The following is a 23594-nucleotide window of genomic DNA, read 5'->3' on the forward strand; positions in this document are numbered from 1 at the left end:
ATCCTCTGGGAGAAAGACAAGACACATCCTGTACAGGTCACAACAGCTGATCACTCACTATCTATATTATCTTTCCTCTAGGAGCCTCTTCAGATGTTGTATTTACTGTTCACTAAAGCCTGAAAGACAAAACTCAGTGAGGGCTCTCCCCCAAGACGGACTCCCAGGCAAACTCCCTCTGTTTGCTTCTCCTCTGTTTGCAGCTCACTTGGTTCACAACTGGTTGCTTTTTATAAAGATGCTGACTCAAAGTAGTTGCCCTGGCTGAAAGCCTCACTCTCCAATCAACTACTCAAGGCCCACCTGGAACAAAACACTCCCGATTCACACTTTCCAAACAAACACACGGTCAAACTGTCAAACAGTCACTGCAACTAGCACCAGTCAAACAAATGGTCTCTCAGGTATTCATCCTTCCAAGGGTAAACAAGTCTGTTCCCTATACTTTGTCTCAATTTATATTGAGCATAGGACTTCTGCTACTCCTCTGTAGGTAATCAGTTTAAGAAATCAAGTAATTGATATTTATACAATATGTAGAAATGACACCGAGCATAAGGAATCTTTTAAACTGTAGGTTAAACTAGAAGTACAGATGAGATGATGATCAAAGTAACTGATATCATTTTTTCCCCTAGATTTTATGGTCAAGATATTCGAGCTAATGCCATTTTATTTGGTGATGTATCTCGCCCTGCTCAATCAGATGATCTGTATGAAATTTTGGATTCCTTTACTGAAAAATATGAAAATGAGGAACAGAAAAACAATTCAAGGAAAGCAGCAAGGGAACAAAGGAAGGTTAGAACACATCTTTTCCATATTGGCTCACTCTGTTGCTAAATCCTTTAATCTACATTTGGAACTAATCCTAATATTGCTGTGTGGATGGCACTCACATTGAAGTCATTGGATATGTTGAGTGCTGACTGATGGAAGGATAGGGTGCCTTTTTTGGGTATACTGTATTCACTCCAGTGAATTGTTCAGTATTGTCATAGTGACCTCCTCTATAGAAGAACCTTACAATTAACTTTAGCTGTGCACACTCCAATCTAACATTATAATTCTTCATTACGTTGTTTCAAAGAAGGCAACCAACTTACAGACACATCTGTATTTGACGCACCAGAATCAGAAAAGTTTATTCAAAATATTCTTTTCTGCTGTAGTTTTAGTTTCAAGAAAAATTTTCATTCTTAATATTTGAAACAAACCAGTGTTTTTAGTTGAATTTATCTGCTCCTTCTTTTTCCCATCCAAAATTACTACACTTTCATTAGGCCATCATATTTAATTACTGAGAAAATGTTGAGAATTATGGGAAAAGACATTATCGATGGCTAGACAACATTATCTGTCTAGATATAACAGCTGATGCTACTGAGAGAAACTACAATATATATAATTTATTTTCTACTTTTGTGTTAAAACATCAAGCAATAACATTTTTGTTTACACACACAACCTCATGGTGAACAATTGTGTGGTTAACTCCAAATATGTCTTTAATTTTACAGTTTAAAATGTAATGACATCAAGAGGCAACATATGATGGGTGCTTTTTAATTTCTTCTGGACTATCTCCAGGCCTTCAGTTACACTAACCTGTACTTGCTAGTGAGGTGTGATTTTTTGCTACTTTTTAAATTATCTATTTTAGGCTAATGATCCATCTGTTAAACCATCGTCAAGGCCACAATCACAAAAGCCACCTGTGTATGCTGCACCAGCAGGTATGTAAATGTTTTGATGACATGAAATTGTTGTTGCTATATGTGAAAGAAGAGTATTAGAAACACTAATGAGTATTAATGTTCTTATGATATTCACTTCTTTTTGTTGTGTGAGATGGTAACTTCTCTATAACAATTTGCTTTGTCAAAAAGTATTCTGAGATGGATTCATGAGAAATAATGGGTGAACCTTTTATGGTTTTTGTTAACTTTTAATAAATGTACTTTTTTCTAGTTTCTAAATGCAACATATAATATACTTAGTTCCAGAGGGGTTGCCGTGTTAGTCTGTATCCAGCAAAAACAACGAGAGTTCTGTGGCACTTTAAAGACTAATAAATTTAATTTTTGTAGGCATACGCTTTCATGAGACTCAGCTCACTTCGTCAGATGCAGAGGTAGAATGATACAGTAAATAGGAAACAGATATACAAGTGCATAGAGAACAGTGGGGAAGGTGGATGAAAGCCGGGTACTTGAGAACTAATGACAGTCATTGAGTAGTCTGTCTTTGAGTCATTGAGTAGTAGACAGCATTAGCCCTCAAGTACCTGGCTTTCATCCACCTCCCCCATTGTTCTCTATGAACTTGTATATCTGTTTCCTATTTACTGTATCATTCTGCTTCTGCATCTGATGAGAGCTGAGTCTCACGAAAGCTTATGCCTACAAAAATTAAATCTGTTAGTCTTTAAAGTGCCACAGAACTCTCGGGTTTGTTTTATAATATTCTTACTAAAAAGACACTACAAAATGTCTGATTGTTCTGTTGCTACATATTATCAATGATGGATGAATATAGAAATTAGTGCCAGTTTTTACAGTCATGTATGTAATAGCTCAGAAGGGATAGTAAAGTTAATTGGGTACATAATAGTCTTCTTTGTGTGGTGGATTTTTTTTCCTACTTAAGAGGAATGTTTCCTTGTAATAGCTGCTGACTTTTAGGAGGGAGTTAATCTCTTCTGGTTTGGTCCCAATGCAATGCCTCTTTTCGATGTCCTCTTCAAATAGATACTTTGAATTTTTCACTAGGATAGTGTCTTGATTCCTAATTCAAAGCAGCCTTCCCACACTTTTGTCACACAGCAAGTAGGGTGTGTGCTCCTCCTGCTGTTGTTTTTTTCCTGCAACTCCTTTCCTCTTCTATTGGGAAAGAGATGAATCAAGATTTCCATTTCTCAGACCTAGTTCAGTAAATAGCTATTTCTTCTCTCCACCACCACAATTATTTTGTGGCCACTGAATGTATATTAGAAAAAACAGAAAACAAAGTAAAATGACCCATATTGGTATGTTATATAAATTAATTCTTTACATTTTTTTGCAGCTGTAAAAAATCCATGCAAACTTTATCCTGAACTTCCCAATTACCATGCCACTGAGGGTAAGTTCTAAACTTTGGATTTATTTTATAAATATCACATAGGTATGAGACCTCATGGGGATATTTTGGAAAACGGTATACTTTTTTTTAAAAAATCTGTATTGGTATCACTCTCTCATCTTTATTATTTAGACTCTCATCCCAGGAGTTAAATAAATCAAGATTCATTTGGTTTTTTATGTTTTTTTATGTTTTATAAATACCTGCCTTTATCTCGTTCTCTGGCTTTATGCTCAGACAACAGGTGAATCTCACCTTTCTTTCTGTCGTCTTGTGGCCTAACTTTTTACATTTCAGAAATCCTTTTTCCTCATTCAGCATACATGTCCAGTCCAATAAATAGACTGTATTTGATTGTCACTTTAATGAGGCCAAAGAGATCACTGTGACCTAACAAACCTGTGACCAAGTCTACCCTCTTTTCTCTGTACATGAAGTAGTGTAAATCCTGTTTTAAATAAACACCCACCAACAATGGTCAGATCTGATTAGCATCATAAAGTTAGTCTATTAATGCATTAACACCCTTTCACCGGATTATGCAGTGATTTGAGATTATAAATTTGCTTTTTGTCATAACACAGAGCTCACTTGTGCTGTAGTCTGGGCTGACAACTTTTTTTGAATCAATACAAGGGCCTGACTCGTTTCCATCCCTAAGTAATTTATGATTCTGTGGCACCCAGCACCACTTTTAGTTTATATAATTTGTACCCTGAGAGCTTGGTATCACAGACCACTAGAGCTAATTTTGAAACCCAAACAGTTTAATCTTTCTTCTGCACCTGGCAGAACCCTATGGACAAACTGGTTAAATTCACTTAGAGAATGTCTAAGCCCATCTGGCTTTTGTTTCCCCAAGTATGTCTCATCCTTCCAATGAAAAAAAACAAGTTTGTGTTGATCCCCTAAAACTCCTTGTAAGGTCCGCAATCTATTTACAACTTGCAAGGCTATGAAATATAATAATTTCATCAAGTATGTTGGATAGGTTTTTTGATCTATAAAATACATTGCCTGCTTGTTCATCACTAAGTTTTATACAGACAGTAAGTCTTGTTCAGTACTAGGATCAGACCCAAAACCTTGGCACAGCATAAACATACACGTTTCACATACACACAATACTTAAAAATTAAAATCTTTCACCAATATGTTCCAAAGTATTTTTACTTTAAAAAAAAAAAAAGTTAAAACAACCACAATTATCCAGTCACATGATTAATTTGTTTTTGTAATTGTTTGTGATGTTCATAACATCCACTAACTATGATTTAATTTAATAACAAGGTCCTGACCAGTGCACCAATTATATGTTCTCACTTGCACAAAGCATTAATAAATTAACAGGATACATTTTTAAACACACAAAAAGAGAGAAAAAGAGAAAATATGTAAAAATTAAAAATTAATCCTCATTTTAATCACCTTCCTTATTCCTTCACCTCTGCCCTCTCTGTTTGTAGTTTTCTTAAAAGGAAAAGCTATCGCTTGCCAGTTTCTGATAGTAATACATATTCTTGTTGGGGAAAAGTGTTCAGTTTAGCAGATAGGTCTCAGGTTTTATTGGCAAAGTCCAGTTCTACTTCTGCAGTCAAACAAGATAAATGCACACAGGGGGAGAGACACAGGAAAAAAAGATAGGAACTTTTTTGAAAAGTTGAAAAGATTCAACTTTTGCTCTGTTATTTGGTTTATGGCAACTCACAGACATATCACACGTTCTCTAACCTTGTTAGAAACACGGGGACCTGACAAACATTTGTCACAGTCAGGAAGCTAAAATGGAACTTTCAGTTCTGCCTCTTGTGAAGGGAAGAGGGAGTTGGGGGAAAGGGAAATTTTGTCTTACTCTGCAGGCCAATTTTCCTGGGATAACAGTCCTACCATCCAGTGGATATCTGCAGCCTTATAGGTATTAGGCAGCTCTGAAAACTGTAAATATTTTCTGTCATTAAGCTCTAAAATGCTGATATATTATTCTGGTAGTAAAGAGATAAGTGAGACATAAGAAAATTGGTTGCTGATAAGACTAAGGTCCTGATCCTGCAATGTGGTCTGTTAGCACAGATCTCTGTATTTGTGTAGTTCTAAGACTGGTTTAAACAGGACCCCATCTGTGCTACACAGTCACCATTGCTGGGTCAAGGTCTGTTGTTATATTATTCAGATTCTTATAGAATAATATACAGTTTCAACATTTAACATAAATCTCTTCTGTTGCCAGTGAAGGAAAACTACAGTAATTTGTAGACAACACATAGAAGTACAGATAAAATGAATTATCTAGAAGCCAAGTTTTAGATTTTATGATGCTATAGTAAATGTTAGTGCAGGAATACTGTACCTTAGCATATAACAACAGTGTCAGCAGTAGGAAGGGATTAATTGCAACAACAAAAAATCATAAAAGTAACAGAAGAGTTGAAACATTTTATGCTTCTATTATGTTACATGAAAGAAGAATTAGATTTGTGTTTGAGACATTTTTAATTAACTCAGAAGGTCTCCATAGCAGATATCTTGATGAATAAAGTAATATAATCTGTTTCAAATCCAAGACGGAATATTAAATTAGAAATATGTGTCTCTAAACTGATATTGTGATACTTGGTTCATATTCAAGCAGAACAGACTAAGTTTTTATACGGCTGAATTCTGTCAAGAGTAATTCTTGGATTAATACACTAAAGTGTAAATGGTGTTTCAAAAAGAAGATTTTAAAGGTTATCAGAAATGGGAAATATTACAGATTTTAGTGAAAAATCAGTCTTTGTCTATTTCTTTAAACTGTTGTAAATCACTAAGAATTATTACAACTCAGAAAATAAAAAAATCACAATAGTACCATTATTAACTAAATAGACTGGGATTATCAGGATTTGGCCATCCCAACTCCCTTAGGCTCCTTTGAAATTCCATGTCCTAGCAAATGCCATTGTGGTGGGCAGAAACCAGTTCTCCGTTACCAAAGAAGTCACTAATTTTAATCTGAGTTTTCAAAAAGTAGCTTTGATTTGCTACCTTTAGTTTTTAAAAATATTTTCTTATTGAAAATTGTTACATATTATTTTTATTTTTTGGTTTGTCTTCCTTTATTTTGCCATTTTACAAAATAACCTATACTTCCTCTCTCATAAAATAGCATGTTTTACTCTACCAGGTAGTTAGGAAACAAAAATGGTCAATTACAGCTCATATGACCAGCCCATTAACTTCCTCCTTAGCCTTTTTGCCTTTTGGAAGCAACCCCCATGAAATGGGAATTTTGGTGTTTTTGATTCACATGTTAGAACACAGATCCAATCTCAAATGTTAACACCCTATTGCACCCTATGAGGGTAGAGTACTTTAGAGATAATTGAGATAGTACCAGAAAAGAGACCTTGAAGTTGCATATGAGCCTTCTGACCAAACATCCACATTTGCCTCTTTGCCCCACTAGTGCACTGAGGTCTGAAATTTTGAGGACTGACTCACGAGGGGAGAACTGATCATCAGGGAATGTGGTCTGAAACTGGAGTTGTTTTCAGATATCTGTGCTCCAACTAAGCCTATTTTGAGAGGACTGACCCTTGCCTTGGCAGACTGAAGTGATTCTCATCCAAGTTTTTGAAACCATCAGGCAACAGCTGGGACAGGACAGGGTGAGAGAAAGGGGAATGATTTCAGAGCCTTCCTCCCCCAAGCTGTGTTAGTCCAGGGATCTTAAAGATCAACTGGAACAAGGCAGAGGCATAGTGGCCCCATTTTGGCTCTGACTGTTACGATGCTTAAAGTTAAGAATTATTACTGTAAGATTGGGTAATGTGAATGACACATCTCATATTTAGTGGCTTGAAAATGTAAAACAAAAATGAAATGTAGCTTCCTGATTGCTTACTGCTGTGACTATCCAGGGAGAATCTTGCTTCTGGCAAAGTCTAAATATGTAGTTTTCAAATGACATGATAGAAAATGATGTGATCAAGAATAGCATCACTTTCAGCCGTTCTTTGTGTATAAATGCTTTATGTACTTGACCTTTGGTTTTCTGTTTCTAATTTCTGAAAATGAATACAGGTAATGATTCATTTTGTCGTCTCTCAGTAAAATAGTGTTTTCTTAATTTGCCATATCTCACATTCCTAGGACACTTACACACATGAAGAACTATAGTAATGATACCACAGGGCAAAAGCTACTATTTTAAAATTCTATGCTTTCCTATTTGTTAAAGGTCTCTTTACTAGTAAATTTGAAAATACTTTTTTATGAATTAGCAGAAATTGAAAAAAGAGAGAAAAAGCCCCCCCAAAGCCAAAATGAAGGCAAACTTGTGCTAGTGAAAGGTAATCTAATAAATCCAAACACCTAATGTTGTTTTGGCTATAAGCCTTTCACAAAAAAATAGTAGTGAATTGTTGGCTTTCGCAGTGACAATAGGTACTGAAAATGTGAAGTTTCTTTTTGTGTTTTTTTGGTTTATTTGATCCTTAAGGATAAATGCTTGCTCACCTTTTTGCTTTAACTGAATAAAGTATCAGTCCATTTACAGTGGGCTGGATTTTTAAGCTGTTCTGTTGTACAAAGAAGTACAAGGAATGGTTCAGGTGGACTTGGATAGTCTGAGCAAAATAGAAGGAGGGAATCAAAATCTTTAAAATGAAAGCTAGTTACAACTTTAAATACACAGTGAATACCATCTCACTAATTGCTTTACATTTTCAAAGCACTATGAAGATATTAATGGCTCTTCAGGACATCTGTTAGGTTGATAAGTATCTTTATTTGTGTCCATTTGAAGAAGCTGAGACAGAAATTTAAGTGACTTATCTCAGAGGCACTGTTATTTACTGATTTAGTCATGGGAATTGGTGAGTTTGGGTTCTAGTCCTAGTCCTAACCAGAGATTTGCTAGGTGACCACCTGAAAGTTTCTACATGAATTCATATATAGTAAGGCAAAAGGGGCCATTATATCATATGGTCTGACTTCCTGTGTAGCACAGAGCATAGGATTTCACCCAATTATTCCTGTATTGAGCTGAATAACTGGTGTTTGAACTAAAGCATATCTCCTAGAAAGGCTGTCACGCTGTCTGGAGTGGCTCATGACCATGAGTGCCAACCTCAATGCAGACTGTCAAAAAGCAGGGCAGAAAACCCAAACTGGTTGTGTGTTCTATAATTAAGTTTCACCAATCTAGTAAAAAGTGGGTTCCTAAAGCACTATCCCTGTTTTAGAGTCTCAGACAGTTACCTTGAACTTTCCAGTCTATGTCATCTCAGCAAGCTGGACTATGTGATAGATGGTCACTTTCCACCAAATATTACAACAATAGTTGGGTGACTCCCAGGTCCAAAGGACCAGTCATTTATCCCAGGTCATTTGTACTCAGATCTCATAGCTTGTAGCCAGTCCTGTAATAAACTTACTAAGGATTTATTAACTAGGAAAAGAAATGAGTTATTTACAAGGTTTAAACAGGAAACATACATACACAAATGAGTTCCAGTCTTAGATTTAAAAAGGTAATTATGTCCTTTAGGCTCTCTATATGTACTTTAGAGCTGACCCATGCCAGGCAGCATGGGGATCTCTTGCTTATATTTAGGAATCTTTTTGCCTTTCAGAGCCTAGATAGTATCAAAGATCCAGTTTCACCTTGTCAAGGATTTTTATTCCCCATTACTCCAGAATGCAAGCTAATTGGACGAGTACTCTGCATGTAACCTCTTCATGGGGAATGGAGGCAGCAATTGACAAAGTCTTTGTTTCATAATAGCCAATTTGGATTCAGTAGCTCTCCTGATGAGCAGGAAATAAAACCTTTTGGGGTAAACTTATATTTCATGCTTAGTAATTCTCCCATGACTGTAGGGAATTTACAGTCTTAACAAACATTTTTATAGTTGCAGAGCAAACGTTTAAACATTACTTTATAATGTGGGATACAGATATTGTAAGTAGGATTAATACATGTAACATCCTACAAATGTTCCATAAAGTCTAAACGCTGTTTTAACGCTAATGTCTATTTTGATAGTGCTAACACACAGGTAAATAAGACTGATTTCCAGGTATGCATTTGTTAACATTCAGTGAAGCTTAGGGACCTTTGCATAAGCTGGCACCTGGTCTGCCAGCATCAGAAAGGCATCCTATCTAGATTTGAAGACAGCAGAAGTTGGAGAATCCAGGTTTCCTTGGCAGTTTGTTCCAATGGTTAGTCACTGTTAGAAATAAAGCACACTTTTTTTTATTTGAATTTGTCTGGTTTCAGATTCCAACCAGTAGTACTTTTTATGCCTTTCTCCTGTAGATTAATATTCCTTTAATATCTGGTATTTTCTCCCTGTGAAGATGTTGGAATCAAGTCACCACTCAGTCTTCTTTTTGATAAAAATAAACAGATTGAGCTTTAAATCTGTCACTGTAAGGCATATTCTCTGGTCCTGAAATAACTTTTTGTGGATCTTTTCTGCCCCTGTCCAGTTTTTCAACATTATTTTTAAAATGTGGGCACCAGAACAGAACACACTATTCCAGTATAGATTCACCAATGCTGTATATTGAAGTAAATTCATTTTCTTCCTCACTAGTCCCTTATTTATACATCCAAGGATCACATTAGCCCTTTTTGCAATAGCATCACACTGGGAGCTTTCGTTTGGTTGGTTGTTCACTGTGCTCCGTAAATCCTTCTTAAAATCATTGCTTTCAAGAATAGTGTCCCCCATTCTGTAGGTATGGCCTGAATTCTTGTTCTTAGAGTATGACTTTGCATTTCGCTGTATTAAATCCATTTGATTTAAGATGGAAAAGAAGAGGACAGCAGATGACATATAAGAGAACCACTGAGATAGATGTCACAATCTTGAAAACAGACTACAAGAGAGCAAGAAGCTTTGCATTAGAAAAATGGAGGTGTAAACTCTGGATTGCCTCTGTGTCACAAGGCATCTAATCCAATCTAATAATAGATGACAGCAATGTGAAAGGGGAGGGGAGAGGAGAGTCAGATGCATTGTTGTTCAAAAAAGGAGAAGATATGGGAAAGGGAGAACAGTTGAAAGTGGCAGGAAGGGGAGAAGAGAAGCCAAAACTCCCCCACCATGGAGCCAGGACTGGCAGTGTGAGAGGAGAAGATGCCTCCGTAAGAGAGGACACCTGCAGAGGCTGTGTCAGATGAAAGGATTCAGACCGCTGAATCTGGGAGTTGGAGGGGATGAGATACAAAGAGGTCATGCACAGTTGTGAACTTTTTAGAGATTAAGTGGGTGTTCCAGGGACAAAAAGAAAAGGGGAAGAGGGAGGGATGAAAGAGAGAGCTGGGAATGAGGTTAGGATTGCTTGCAAGAGGGGCAGAAGTGGTAGCAGGGATGAGTGCTGATGGAGGGAAGGGCAGGGCTGAGGGAATGTCTCCAGAGATGAGGAGGATATGGATGTAGGATCTGGATTTGTGCTGGTGGACTGGGGAAATTGGGTTGGAGAAGGGAAGAGGAGAAGGTAGAGCTGGTGGAAACTATGGAGTGTTGATGGTAACAAGAATGAGGGAAGGAAGAGGATGACAAATGATGAGGCAGAAGAGAGGTGTGGTGAGAGCCATGGGAGAATTCCAGATATACAAGATTACTGTCAGACAATACTTAATTTGTCTAATATATACTTTATTGATATTGTATAATGTTATATTTTAATCAGAACGTTGTGCAGTACTAAATCAAAGCTATTTAACCTCTTAATCTGTTTCCCCATCTGTATAATAGGAAGCATACTTACTATTTTAAAGGGATGTTTGTGAAGTTTAAATATTAAGTATCATAAAGTGCTTTGAGATCTTTCCGTGTAGCATATGTGAAAATTATTAGGTTCACAACTTGAGTCAGTGACAGAGGAGTGATTAGAATTCAGGAACTGCCAGCCCTAAATTCAATTAATTAGACCACCATGTCTGAAGAGTCTTTTTCACTGTGTGTTTCTTTGCTCTGAAACCTTTCCCCAGTATCTGAAATCCCAGACTTGATGGTGGCCCACTATGTATTTTGAGGTCCATATGTTGTGAGCATGCAAAGGAACACATGGGTTTTATGCCTCCTTAAACATGCTTTATCTGAGGAATTTCACTGGCAGCATACAAGGTTTCTAAAGTTCCCTAATTACTGTTAGTTTTATTAATCTCCTGCCCCAAACTGTCTGATACTAATAACAAAATCAATGCTCATTAAGATTAAGGCCAATAGAATACAACAAATTTAAAGTTCGTAGGCCTAGCTGTTTCTAAGACACAAAGCAAAAAGGTGGGGTGAGTTCAGAAGCTTCCCCAAAAGCAAATTACTCCTCAGATTTTGAACTCTGGCATCTCACAAATGACTTGTCTGATTATCCTTAAACTTTCCAGAAAAACATCCATTGTCATAAGATCCTGATCATGACATTACACATGGATTGGAAAGTTCTGGTATTTAGTGTGCTTGGTGTGGTTAACATCATAATTGCATCTATTTTGTCTCATTCAACTGATTCCACACTGTAGAAATACTTTCACAGTGATAAAGGCCTGACAGTGGGTACGATGGGAGAGATTCAAGTGTCTGCAAATTCTGTCTTTCTGGCGGCCTCCTCAGAGGACTTTAGAATTTTGATCACGAACATGGCTAAGTTCACTGTGCCTGAGTCAGTGTATAGACTCTCACCTCCTCAAAGCAAAAGATGTCCAGGGGCATTGCCTGCTCTGCAGCAGATTTTGCAGCATGTAATATCTGGACTTTCACCTTGTATCTTGAGGAGGAATGCTGCCCTTGAGAAATTTCATCTTTACTGAACACAGTCAATTTAGCACTGTTACTCTGAAAGGAATGGCTTTTCTCTCTCCATTCTGGCTCAGAAATTTAAAATGATGGTGTCAAACTATACTGGCTAAGATTGGTCAACGTTGAAAAGCAGATGCATTTGCCCGCCAACTGGTACAGCTCAGATGACTATTTGAGATTTAAGCATTTTTAGCTGCACCAGAAATGTGGTAACCTCTATGGTAGAACACTGGTTTTACAAAGATCTTGGGGGAAAGTTCAAAACTCTTGAAAAATCCAACACGTTTTTTTCTTAGACTGGGGAAGACACGGGTATTTTCATTAAACAGAGTTGTAAATCAGAATTCATAAGATTAAGTCTGTGCATTATTCAGAAAAAGATGTTAACGTGACTAGGATGTACCTATTTATAGACTGAGATGATAGGTATTCCAAAAGTGATGGGCCTGAATTTCTCTCATGTACACTAGTATTTTACAACCAATGTAATTCTATTGACCTCAGTAGATTTACTTCTGATTAACGTAAGTATGAAAATAGATTTAGGCCTGCAGAGTGCTATATAAAAATTGAAAGCATTCTACCGGATGTAGTAGGCATATGAACTTTATCATAGACCTTTTTCTGTGATTCTCCTCTGCTGTTGCTACTCAGTGGCTAGAGTTTACTGGGGAATAGGAAATGTATTGGTTACATTTTATTTTGGTAAATAAACATGTCATCTGTGCTGTGTAATTTCAAGGTGCAGCACAGCAGACATGTTTTAAATAGGATGGTGGTTAGCTACTAATCACAATAATTCAGTGAAAGTTGGATCAAATATTTAGTATAATTACTTAATATGTTCTGTTAAAATTATTGATATTCATAAAATTAATTTGTATCCAGGGATGTAGGCATCTAAATAGGTCATATGATTGTATTTGGGTAAACTGCACATTAAATTGGGGCTAAAGGAAAATTATGGAAAATGTAATGTTTTTAATTATTCTACCTCAAGAACAAATATGTCAGAGTCAAACAGAAGCAATTCATGATGGAAGCAAAAGTGCTCACTCACAAAGCTATACAGTAGTATCTTCTTCCCTTTTACAATAATATGTGCGGCAACCTATAACAGATTATAAACTGTAAAAACAACAATCCAGCTCAACGTGACTAGTAGATATTTATTTCAGAAGATCTTTACACAGAGGGATAAGAGGCATATATATCATAAGCCTTAGTGACATGTGTACAAATTCAGTAAACATTCTGGAGTTAACCCCCAGAAAGTCCTTAGGCTTGGATAAAACCTCTAAAATCTATTTTTGAGGTTTTCCTGGCCAGGCTTGTGACATGTTTATATTTAGTTATGGGAATAATAAACATCCATCTGGTGGTCACTCTGTGTTAATTTTGTTGCTGTTAAGAACTGTATCTTAATACTAATAGAGAAGTAGGAAATCCCAGGAAATTATTTCAGAAACTATTTTAATTTGGGATTCACTTTTACTAGGATCATACCTCTTAGCATGTATGTAGTAAGTCAAACAATCAAACGTCTTTTGGCTTATGTTGTATTAAACTGAGCAAAAATATGTAATGTGGGACTCAGCTGGTTATATTGGAAACCACATATAATCAGCTAGCACAGAATACTATAAGGTATAAAGAAATTCAGGTCAGGACATGCTAGAATTAGAAAAAATGGGGTCTTTGATTCATGCATGTAATGGAAAGTTAGTATTTTGTTAAATATCTGAAATAAATGCATTTGTTCAGGAATCGGTGAAATTGTATGAATTTTTAACATTCTCTCAGCATTTTTAATAATGTTTTGATTAAAAATATTAAATGGTTACAAATAATCACAACATCCATTCCAATGCAAGAATATGTTTTTGGGAGTAAGGCAGTATTTAATATATTATTTCTAATTCACAAAAGGTAAAATATGTGAAATTAGTTGTGTGGCTATATAGGAATCTGTTAATATATTAACTGATTTGTTGTCTGAATTTTGATTTTAGGATGTATTTTTAAGCACTTTGTCTAAGTATCATGTAGTCAGTACAGAGAATTACTTCAGAATATTTATACATGCTAAAATGGCAGTTCAGAATTATGTACTGTCAGAGGCAAGTGATATTTTTTCTAATCTTTCAAGTAAGGGCAGGATGAAGGTAAGATTAAAACAACCTTTTCTTTACCTAGGAAAGCAATATTTAAGACTAGCTAGACTTGCCTCAGTAATATAGAGGATAGAAATTTGCCCAATTCCCAAAAGCATCTCTAATCTTTTAATCAGTAGCCCTAATGCATAAACCCACATGTAATTTTTAAATTCATAACATTGCATCCTGCATCAAGAAAGCAGTGTAAAGGTTTTACATTGACTGATTATTTAACAGTTTTTTCCTGAAATCCTAAGGGGAACTGTGTATTGTTTCATTTATTTGTGCCACAGGTGTTATATTATCAACTTTTGCAATAAACGTTTGAGCTTTAAAAGCTATATTTGGTATATTCTATTTCAAGTGATTGCTCATATCCATTCCCAATATAGGTGAGTGCACGCCCCTTGCACTGGTTCCCGGAACTTTTTTCCTCTAGCAAGCCTCATAGGGCCGGCTTACGCACCCCCTGGAGTGCCGTGCTCATGCCGCGGTATATAAAGTGCCACTGGCCCTGCGGGCCCTCAGTTCCTTCTTTCCGCCCGTGACGGTTGCTGGAATGTCTGCCTCTTGCTTTAGCAAGTAGCCTTCCCATTGCTTTATTTCGTTGTTGTTAGCATAAGTAGCTGTTAAGCATAGTTCTTAAGTTTAACATAGTTCTTAGTGTTAGTGTTAAGTGATTAGTTAGATTAGATAAGATAGCCCTCAGGGGCTTAAGGTTGGGCCATGCATGGTACAACTGGCTTCAAACCCTGCGCCGCTTGTGGCAAAGCATTTCCCATGAGTGACTCTCACGACTGCTGCCTCCGCTGCCTGGGAGAGCAGCATAGAAAGGACAAATGTTAAATCTTCAAGGCCTTCAAGCCACGTACGCAGAAAGAGAGAGACGCACGCTTCAAGGCCATACTGATGGAGTCTGCGCTTCGGCTGGACTCCGAACCGGCACATTCCCCAGTGGCACCAAGCATCTCCTTGGTGCGGAGCGCTCCACTAGCACCGGTGTCAACCCACTGCCAGGCCCCGGTGCCAAAGAGAGAATCGCCAGGACACCGAGTGCCAAAACTCCCCCGCACCTTCTGCCAGGTCTGGGGGGAGTCAGGAGATGCATCACCTGCGTGCCGTTGCTATTACTCTGGCACCTGCATCTCCTCTCAGGTAGCCTCCCCCGACTCCTGGGGGTAGGGGAGTGCCCCTGCAAGGGCCATCGATGCCGGACGTGTTCGCTGTGGCACGTGCCCTCATGGGCATGCCTACGCCTCTGCCACCCCCTCAGCCGAGGGTGCAGGGACTGGTGTCCTGGGGTAAACCCACGCTGGGTGGCCCCGGTGGGTGGTCAAGGCAGGAATCTAAGTCTCCCCCCAGACGGTCACGGAGGGTAGAGTGTGTGGGCTTCCCCCATAGCTCCGATTCTGGGTTGTCGAGCTCCTCCACACCACAGCACCGTGGGCAGTGCAGAGGTTTGTGCTCGAGGCGACGTTGATACAGTTCTGCCTCGCGCGAGGTGCACAGCTCCCGCACTCCAGCACCGAGTCCATCGACACGGCACCGGTCTCGATCCCCAGAATGCAGTCCGGTGCAAATCCCGGCACCAGAGGAGATGGCATGACACGCACGGCATCGGTCTTGATCCCCAGCACGCAGTCCGGCGTGGATCCTGGCACCAGAGGAGACGGCACGACACGCACAGCACTGGTCCCGATCCCCGGCACACACTCCAGTGCGGATCCCGATACCGGAGGAGATGCCATGACGCACCGGTCCCACTCCCCGGACTATAGTTCGGCGTGGATCCCGGTGCCAAAGGACTTGGCACCAGCGGTGACATGGGCACCGCGCCGCCGGTCACGTTCATCGGAGTCGGACCCGGCACCAAGGAGGCACGGCTGTCACCGCTCCCAGTCCCCAAAAGGGAAGCACTGACATAAGAGCTCGGCACTGTGGCGACAGTATAATATTTAGTGACCGGCACTCGCCCCCGCTCACCTCCTCCCGCTCAGCAATTACAGTAGACCTGAGACATGACCTTATCGGGACCTTTACTGACACGTCTAAGATAGCACGTCTGAAATGGCAAACAATGGGACGTTGCAAAAAGCCCAGGGGCAGCCATCGGCTGTTACAGATACTGCACACCTCTCACGAACAGGGGCAGCCATCGGCTGTTACGAATATCGCACACCACTCATGTACCAAGCATAGCCCGAGTGCATAATAACTGCTGCATTTCGGCGGGCCTGACAGAAGAGCTGTCGGCCCGCCAGACTGATCCCCTGGAGCTGCTACCTCTTCCCGCCCCCGAGTCCTCTGCTGGGCGAGAGTCGAGTCGAGCGTAACCGGTCCGAGTTTTGAACCCGAGCTTTTCTCGTGTCCCCCATTGGTCAGGCGTCATGACCCTGTTCCTCATGGTGGTAAGATTTTAAATAGTATTCTTGTTATAGTTTTTGGGTATTAGTAACATTAATTTGATTATACTTTTGAAACTCATGTAATCGTTATCTAGTGTACTCTGTGTCTTGTTCTCCTTCTAATCTGCTTAACTCCTCCTGTTAAGGAAAGTAGATAGTTCTGTTATATGTATTGTTCCTTTTTTCCCTTGTAAAACCCCACATCCCCTTTGCCCCAAATAAACTTGTAAATAGTTAAGAAACTGTTTTCTCAGCGTGGTGCTTGGTAATCAGGGGATCCCTTTACCTGTCTGCAACAGGCACCGAGACGGCGATCGTCTTCCAGCTCCTCCAGCCGCTCTCCTCCCTGCTAGCACCGCACATGATGGCACCAGTGCTCCTTGTCTTCGTCGACGTCTTCGCGGAGCAGATCATCGATGAAGGCAGGCATGAGCCGTAAGCATTACCGGCACCGCTCTTGCGGCTCGGGGTACCACGCCCACCACCAGGAAGCGTCGCAGTCAGCGCCGATGCCAGCACCAGCTTAGCCTCAGGGACCGTGGCAGTGGCTGTCCTGGGGACAATGGGGAGCACAGATGGGGCAGGGCATGGTCACGGTGCAATCATCAGTGGCCCAAACTGCACCCCCCCCTCCCACCGAGCCAGCCAGACAAGGGCCATTCCTCGGAGGAATCGGACCCTGAGGAGGGTCCCTCCACGGGGCTCCTCCCGCAATCCTCCTCCTCTTCCCCTGACGATGCACCTGCTAGGGACCCTAGGGCACCCCTGACAGACTTTAAGGCCCACCAGGACCTCTTCAAGAGGGTGGCCAGTATCCTTAACCTGGAGCTCAAGTAACTCTCTGAGGAGGAGGACCCCCTCTTTGGGGTGGCTGGGTCAGCAGGGCCATCCAGGGTGGCCCTGCCTGTGCACAAGAGAATCTTGAAGCTGGCCAAGGCTCTCTGGCAAACCCCTTCCTTGGTTGCCCCCACATACAAGGGCACCGAGAAAAAAATACTATGTTCCCTTGGAGGGGTTTGAGTTCCTCATTAACCACCCTGCTCCTGGGACCCTTGTGGTTGATATGGTCAACCAATGGGACAGGCAGGGCGCCAGGGCAATACCCCCAAAAACAAGGAGAATAAAAAGTTGGACCTGTTCAGCCGAAAGGTCTATTCGACGGGGGCGCTGCAGCTGAGGATTGCCAACCACCAAGCGCTCCTTGGCCGCTACAATCTAAACCTCTGGACCTCCATGCGGAGACTCGCGGAGAGGCTACCCCAGAACCAGGCAGCGGACTTCGTGACGGTCCTAGAAGAGGGCACCGCGGTTGCAGGGGCTGCCCTACAAACTGCCAGCGACACTGCAGACACCGCCAGGAGAGTCATGGCTTCGGCTATTGCAATGCAGAGGTGTTCGTGGCTGCAGTCCTTAGGGTTGACACAAGAAGTCCAACAATCCATCCAGGACCTGCCCTTTGGGGCAGCTTTATTTTCGGACAAGACCAAAGAGAAATTGCACACCCTGAAGGATTCTAGGGCCACCCTCAAATCCCTGGGGCTATTCACACCACAGGCCTCGAGGCTTCAGTCTCGACCTCAACCCCAGTGCCAGACCCAGCCGGCCCCTCGGCCGCCACCCAGGCCCGCTCAACCGAGGGGGGGCCGGGGATAGATACAGGGGCTCGAACCGCCACGACCGATCAGGGTCATCAGCAGCTTCTCAACAGGGCCCAACGAATAACAAGAGACAATTTTGATGGTGTGCTCGAGGGTGGTACCCATGCCATTCTCCTGGATCCACCCCTGCCATTTTCACACAGACTCAGGCCTTACTACACCGAGTCGCGAAAGATCACTTTAGACCGTTGGTCACTTCAGCTCACAGCCTTCCCCCCGGATTCTCCCCCCCCCCACCCCGTCCCTCTTCAGGGACCCCTCTCACGAGGAACTCCTGCTGCAGGGAGGTGAATTCCCTCCTCCTCCTCGGGGCTGTGGAAGAAGTCCCTCCACAGGAAATAGGGAGGGGTTTCTACTCAATGTATTTCCTTGTCCCCAAAGCAAAGGGGGGCCTGAGGCCCATATTAGATCTCCACCATCTGAACAAATTCATCAGACATCTCAGGTTCCGTATGGTTTCCCTAGCCTCCATCATTCCCACACTGGATCCAGGGGACTGGTATGCTGCCCTCGACCTAAAAGATGCGTATTTTCACATCTTCATCCTTCCCAAATACAGATGCTTCCTCCGATTTACGGTAGCTGGCTGCCACTACCAGTTTTTGGCCCTACCCTTCTGCCTCTCGTCTGCCCCCAGGTTTTTCACAAAGTGTATGGCAGTAGTGGTGGCCCACCTCCACCGCAGAGGGGTTCAGATATTTCCCTACCTGGATGATTGGCTGATCCGGGGCAAGTCCAGGGCCTATGTGAGGAACAGCCTGGCTCTCACCTGCGTGACATGCACCAGACTGGGGCTGCTCATCAACGAGCAGAAGTCCACTCTCACCCCGGTGCAGCGCATAGACTTTATCGGGGCCACCCTGGATGCCACTCAGGTCAGAGCCTTCCTCCCACAGCCTCGCTTCGAGATGAAGGCCGCCATTACTGACTATCTTCACAGGTCCCCCACGACGACAGCCAAGCACTGCCTGCAGCTGTTGGGACATATGGCGGCCTGTACGTACGTGGTGAGGCTGGCTCACCTCAAACTCAGGCCTCTCCGGGCATGGCTAGCCTCGGTATACGCTCCAGCCAGGCACTCCTTGAACAGGGTGGTCATGGTTCCTGCTTGGGTCCTGACCTCCCTGAACTGGTGGAGGACTCCCAGGGAAGTTTTGAGGGGGGTCCCATTCCAAGACTTGGCCCCATCGGTCACCCTCATCACGGACGCCTCCGATGTGGGATGGGGTGGCCCACATCAGCAGTGACCTGAGCACCCAGGGGCTCTGGTCAGCAGATGAAAGGAGTCTCCATATCAACGTCCGGGAGCTCAGGGCAGTCCGCTGGGCCTGCAAGATTCCTGAGGGTCAGGATGGTGCAGGTCCTCACGGACAACATGGCAGTCATGTTCTACATGAACAGGCAGGGGGGAGCGTGCTCCTCGGCCCTTTGGCAGGAGGCTATTCGACTTTGGGACTTTGTGGTGAGGCACGACTTTCACATATCTGCTTCTCACTTCCCTGGGGTCAGGAACGATGAGGCAGACTGCCTCAGCAGGTTGTTTCTACCCCGACATGACTGGTCGCTAGACCCGGAGGTGATAAGTTTTATCTTCCGCAAGTGGGGTGTTCCCCAACTGGACCTGTTCGTGTTGTCCTGGAACAGGAAGTGCCCGAGGTTCTGCTCACTCCAGGGTCGCGAGCCGGGCTCCATCTCCGACGCGTTCCTTATAGAATGGATGGGGACCCTGCTGTATGCGTTTCCCCCCATTCCGCTGCTGCCCAAAGTCCTCTTGAAGATCAAGAGGGACAAAGCGGGTGTCATATTGATCGCCCCAGCATGGCCAAGACAGCACTGGTTCAGCATGTTGCTGGACCTGTCCATCGCCCCGCCAGTGCCACTCCCAAGGCGTTACGACCGGCTCTCCCAGGACCAGGGTCACCTGCTGCACCCGGACCTGACCTCCCTCCACCTGACGGCATGGAGACTCTGTGGCTGACGGAGGGAGAGAGAGCCTGCTCGGCGCAGGTCCAACAGGTTCTGCTGGGCAGCAGAAAACCTTCCACTCAAGTGGTGTACCGGGCCAAGTGGAAGCGGTTTATCTGTTGGGCGGAGGCCCGGGGTATCCCACTGAGCTGCTCACCCATACAGGTGATTTTGGAGTACCTGCTGCATCTGAAGCTCCAGGGTCTGGCACTGGCCTCCCTAAAGGTGTACCTGGCGGCCATCTCGACCTTCCATCAGCCGATGGAAGGGAGGTCATTATTCTCGCACCCCATGTCAGTCAGGTTCCTTAAAGGGGTGGAGAGGCTATACGCGCAGGTCCGTGACCCGGTGCATCTCTGGGACTTGAACCTGGTCCTCGCCCCACTGACGGGACCCCCCTTCAAGTCCATGGCTACATGCCCGCTGATCGTTCTGTCATGGAAGGTAGCCTTCCTGGTGGCCATTACATCAGCTAGGTGGGTCTCTGAGGTAAGAGCTTTAACCTCGGAGCCCCCCTTACACCGTCTTTTTTATAAGGACAAGGTACGGCTGAGACCGCACCAGGTCTTCCTGCCTCGGGTGGTGTCCCAGTTTCATTATAACCAGGATATCTTCCTCCCTGTGTTCTTTCCTAAACCACACAGTTTGGAGGAGGAGTGGAGATGGCACTCGCTGGACGTGAGACGAGCCCTGACCTACTACATCGAGCGGACGCGGCCGTTCCGGAAGTCGACGCAGCTGTTTGTGGCCGTGGTGGACCAGATGAAGGGCTCACCTGTCTCCACCCAACGCATCTCCGCCTGGATCACCGCATGCATCAGGACCTGCTACGAGCAGGTGAAGGTGCCACTTCCAGGAGCTGTTTCAGCGCACTCAACCAGAGCCCAGGCCTCATTGGTGGCCTTCCTGGAAAGAGTGCCCCTGCAGGACATCTGCAAGGCAGCAACCTGGTCGTCGGTCCACACCTTCACGTCCCACTACACCATTGTGCAGCACGCGAGAGAGGACGTGGGCTTTGACAGGGCCGTACTGATGAGAGTAGCTTGACGATGACTCCTACCCACCTCCAAGGTATGGCTATTTAAACACCTATATTGGAATGGATATAAGCAATCACTCGAAGTAGAAAACAAGATTACTTACCAGTAACTGTTGTTCTTCGAGATGTGTTGCTCATATCTATTCCAATTCCGTCCCCGCTGTCAGAGTCGGCAGAAAGAAAGGACTGAGGGCCTGCAGGGCTGGCGGCGCCTCATATACTGCGGCATGAGTGTGGCACTCCAGGGGATGCTTAAGCCGGCCCTACGGGGCTTGCTAGAGGAAAAAAGTTCTGGGAACCAGTGCACAAGGCGCGCACTGACCTATATTGGAATGGATATGAGCAACACATCTCGAAGAACAACAGTTACTGGTAAGTAACCCTGTTTTTCTTCACTTTGCTTTTAACTAAATGAAATTACATTATAAAAGAAATCTTATTTGTAAATAATTGGATTCCTGGGATGCTGTCAATGAGATTGAATTACAGTCTATTAGTATGATGAAAAGATCCACAAAAATTAATAGTAATGATTCAATAATGAAAAAAATGAACGTTAAAGCTATTTTAGTGTTAGCATTGCTTTCTGGATAATTGTTGAAGGTGAACTAAAAAGCCATTTTAAAAAATACAAAAAGTTGTTGAATATACTGGACAATTAACTGAATGCATATGTAGACTTCGTACTTATTTGTAACTTTTAAATGAAGATTTGTAGATTATAATTGAAAGTCAGTGCTTTACTGATCGGAGTTGAGTTCTGAACTGTGACAGTGGGTGAAATAATTGATATAGATACAGTGGTGATGAACATGGTGTAAGAGAATACATAGAATAGAATACTTAAAGGAAGAAAAGCAATACTCCTGTGTAATTGTTAAAGAGGTCATCAGATTGGTAGGGGAAGCAGGTTGTTAACTCCTTAGGTCTTGGTAAGTAAATAGCTTTATACTTAAGCCATTTTATAGAATTCTGTATTACAATTACTCAAACAGTTTGAGGCCAGAATGGACCACTATGATGATCTGGTCTGGACTCCTGTATATCACAAGCCACAGATAAAAGATTATTTTTGGGGCAGTTGACCAGACAGATGTGATGCTTTTTCTTATGCAGCCAAAGTAACAGCTATACTCTCATTTCAACTCAGGTATAATTTGTTCTGCACTGTAGCTCCTAGGTCTCTCAGTTATTATGCTTTCATAAGTTTCTTCTTCCCACAGAGTATCAATATTTTGCATTAATTTTCCCTGGATGTATTAGCTTGCATTTTTCCATGTTGAATTACCATTCATGTTTTGCCCATGTTTCTGATGTCTCTAGATACCTTTGTATTATTTCTCAGTCTGGTGTTTGCAGCTTCTCCCAGTTTAGTATCATGTACAAATTTAGCTAATGAGCCATATGTTACCTCTTCCAAATAATTAAAGGAGATATTTAAGACAAGGTCTAGCACAGATCCCTGAAGTAGCCAACTGTACACATCCATCAACTTGATACCATGGGATTATGGCTGGATGCCATTTATAATTAACTTTTATTTACTGTTATTTAACTATTTTTCAGTCCAGATAAATGTTCCTATCCATGTCTTACCTGAATTCATGTTTCAGTTAAGATTTCATAATTTAAACTATCAATGGTTAACTGCAGTACTTCGCACAGAAATTGAGAGAAAATGTTGCAGATCATTTCTAAATATTTGACTTGAATTTTAAAAGAGAATAATTCCCCCAGTCTGCCTTACAACATGACTCAGAATGAGAGAGGCACACACCAAAACTGCAGACCATGTCTTGTATTTTGTTCTAATGATAGCATCACTTTCATTCATAGTCCTGAATGCAGTAATGGCTTCCACATCAAATTTTCAATAAAGTTGAAGCCATTGAATGAACTGTATTAATATATTAGGGGCACACAGGAAGCCGGGGAAAGAGAGTTATTGCCAGCAGCACTGTGGTGGGAAGAGGCCAGAGTCATAGATCCACAAGAAATGGAGGCTAAAAGAAGTCTGTATGTTACCTTATCTTTACAATTAGGCCTTGTCTACACTACAAAGATAAGTCAACCTATGTTAGGTCGACTTACAGACACTGCATTGGCTGATGTCCACCCTACCCTCCTTGGGTTGGTGGTATATGTCCTCACCAGGCGCATTTCCACCGACCTAAGAAGGGCAGTGTGCAGGGCTGAGACACCAGGCTCTCAGCTCCGCTGGCAGCTCTCTGGCAGAAGCACGGCTGCTCCACAGGTTCCTGGGCTCCAGGTGGGCTGCCCATCTCCCCCCCCATTCTCCACCAGGGGAAGCTGCCCCAGGGCTTCTCCTCTCCCCATTCCTCTCCAGGAGCCGGGGAAAGCCATCTGGGGCTTCTCACCCTCTGGGAGTGGGGTCCACCTGCCCCAGCTTCTCGCTCCTCTGTTCCCCACAGGAGCTGGCCAGCCACCAGGAC

General features: G+C 42.6%; 1 protein-coding gene across 5 annotated transcripts in view; it reads left to right on the top strand.

The window, feature by feature from the left end:
• SH3YL1 (SH3 and SYLF domain containing 1) overlaps nt 1-23594 on the top strand; it is a 94760-nt gene that overhangs the window by 48040 nt on the left and 23126 nt on the right. For 3 of the 5 annotated variants that reach the window (XM_067544890.1, XM_067544892.1, XM_067544894.1), the window contains 3 exons: nt 639-801; nt 1664-1736; nt 3067-3123. In XM_067544890.1, coding sequence (XP_067400991.1) covers nt 639-801; nt 1664-1736; nt 3067-3123 — 293 coding nt within the window. Of the gene's footprint in view, nt 1-638; nt 802-1663; nt 1737-3066; nt 3124-6568; nt 7206-16778; nt 16915-23594 lie in introns of those variants that run through there. The other 2 variants (XM_067544891.1, XM_067544893.1) reach the window with 2 other exon arrangements.

The sequence above is a fragment of the Emydura macquarii genome, unplaced genomic scaffold (assembly GCF_026122565.2).
Source record: "Emydura macquarii macquarii isolate MOO-44397 ecotype Brisbane River unplaced genomic scaffold, CSIRO-AGI_Emac_v2 contig_1027, whole genome shotgun sequence".
NCBI classification, from domain to species: Eukaryota; Metazoa; Chordata; order Testudines; family Chelidae; genus Emydura; species Emydura macquarii.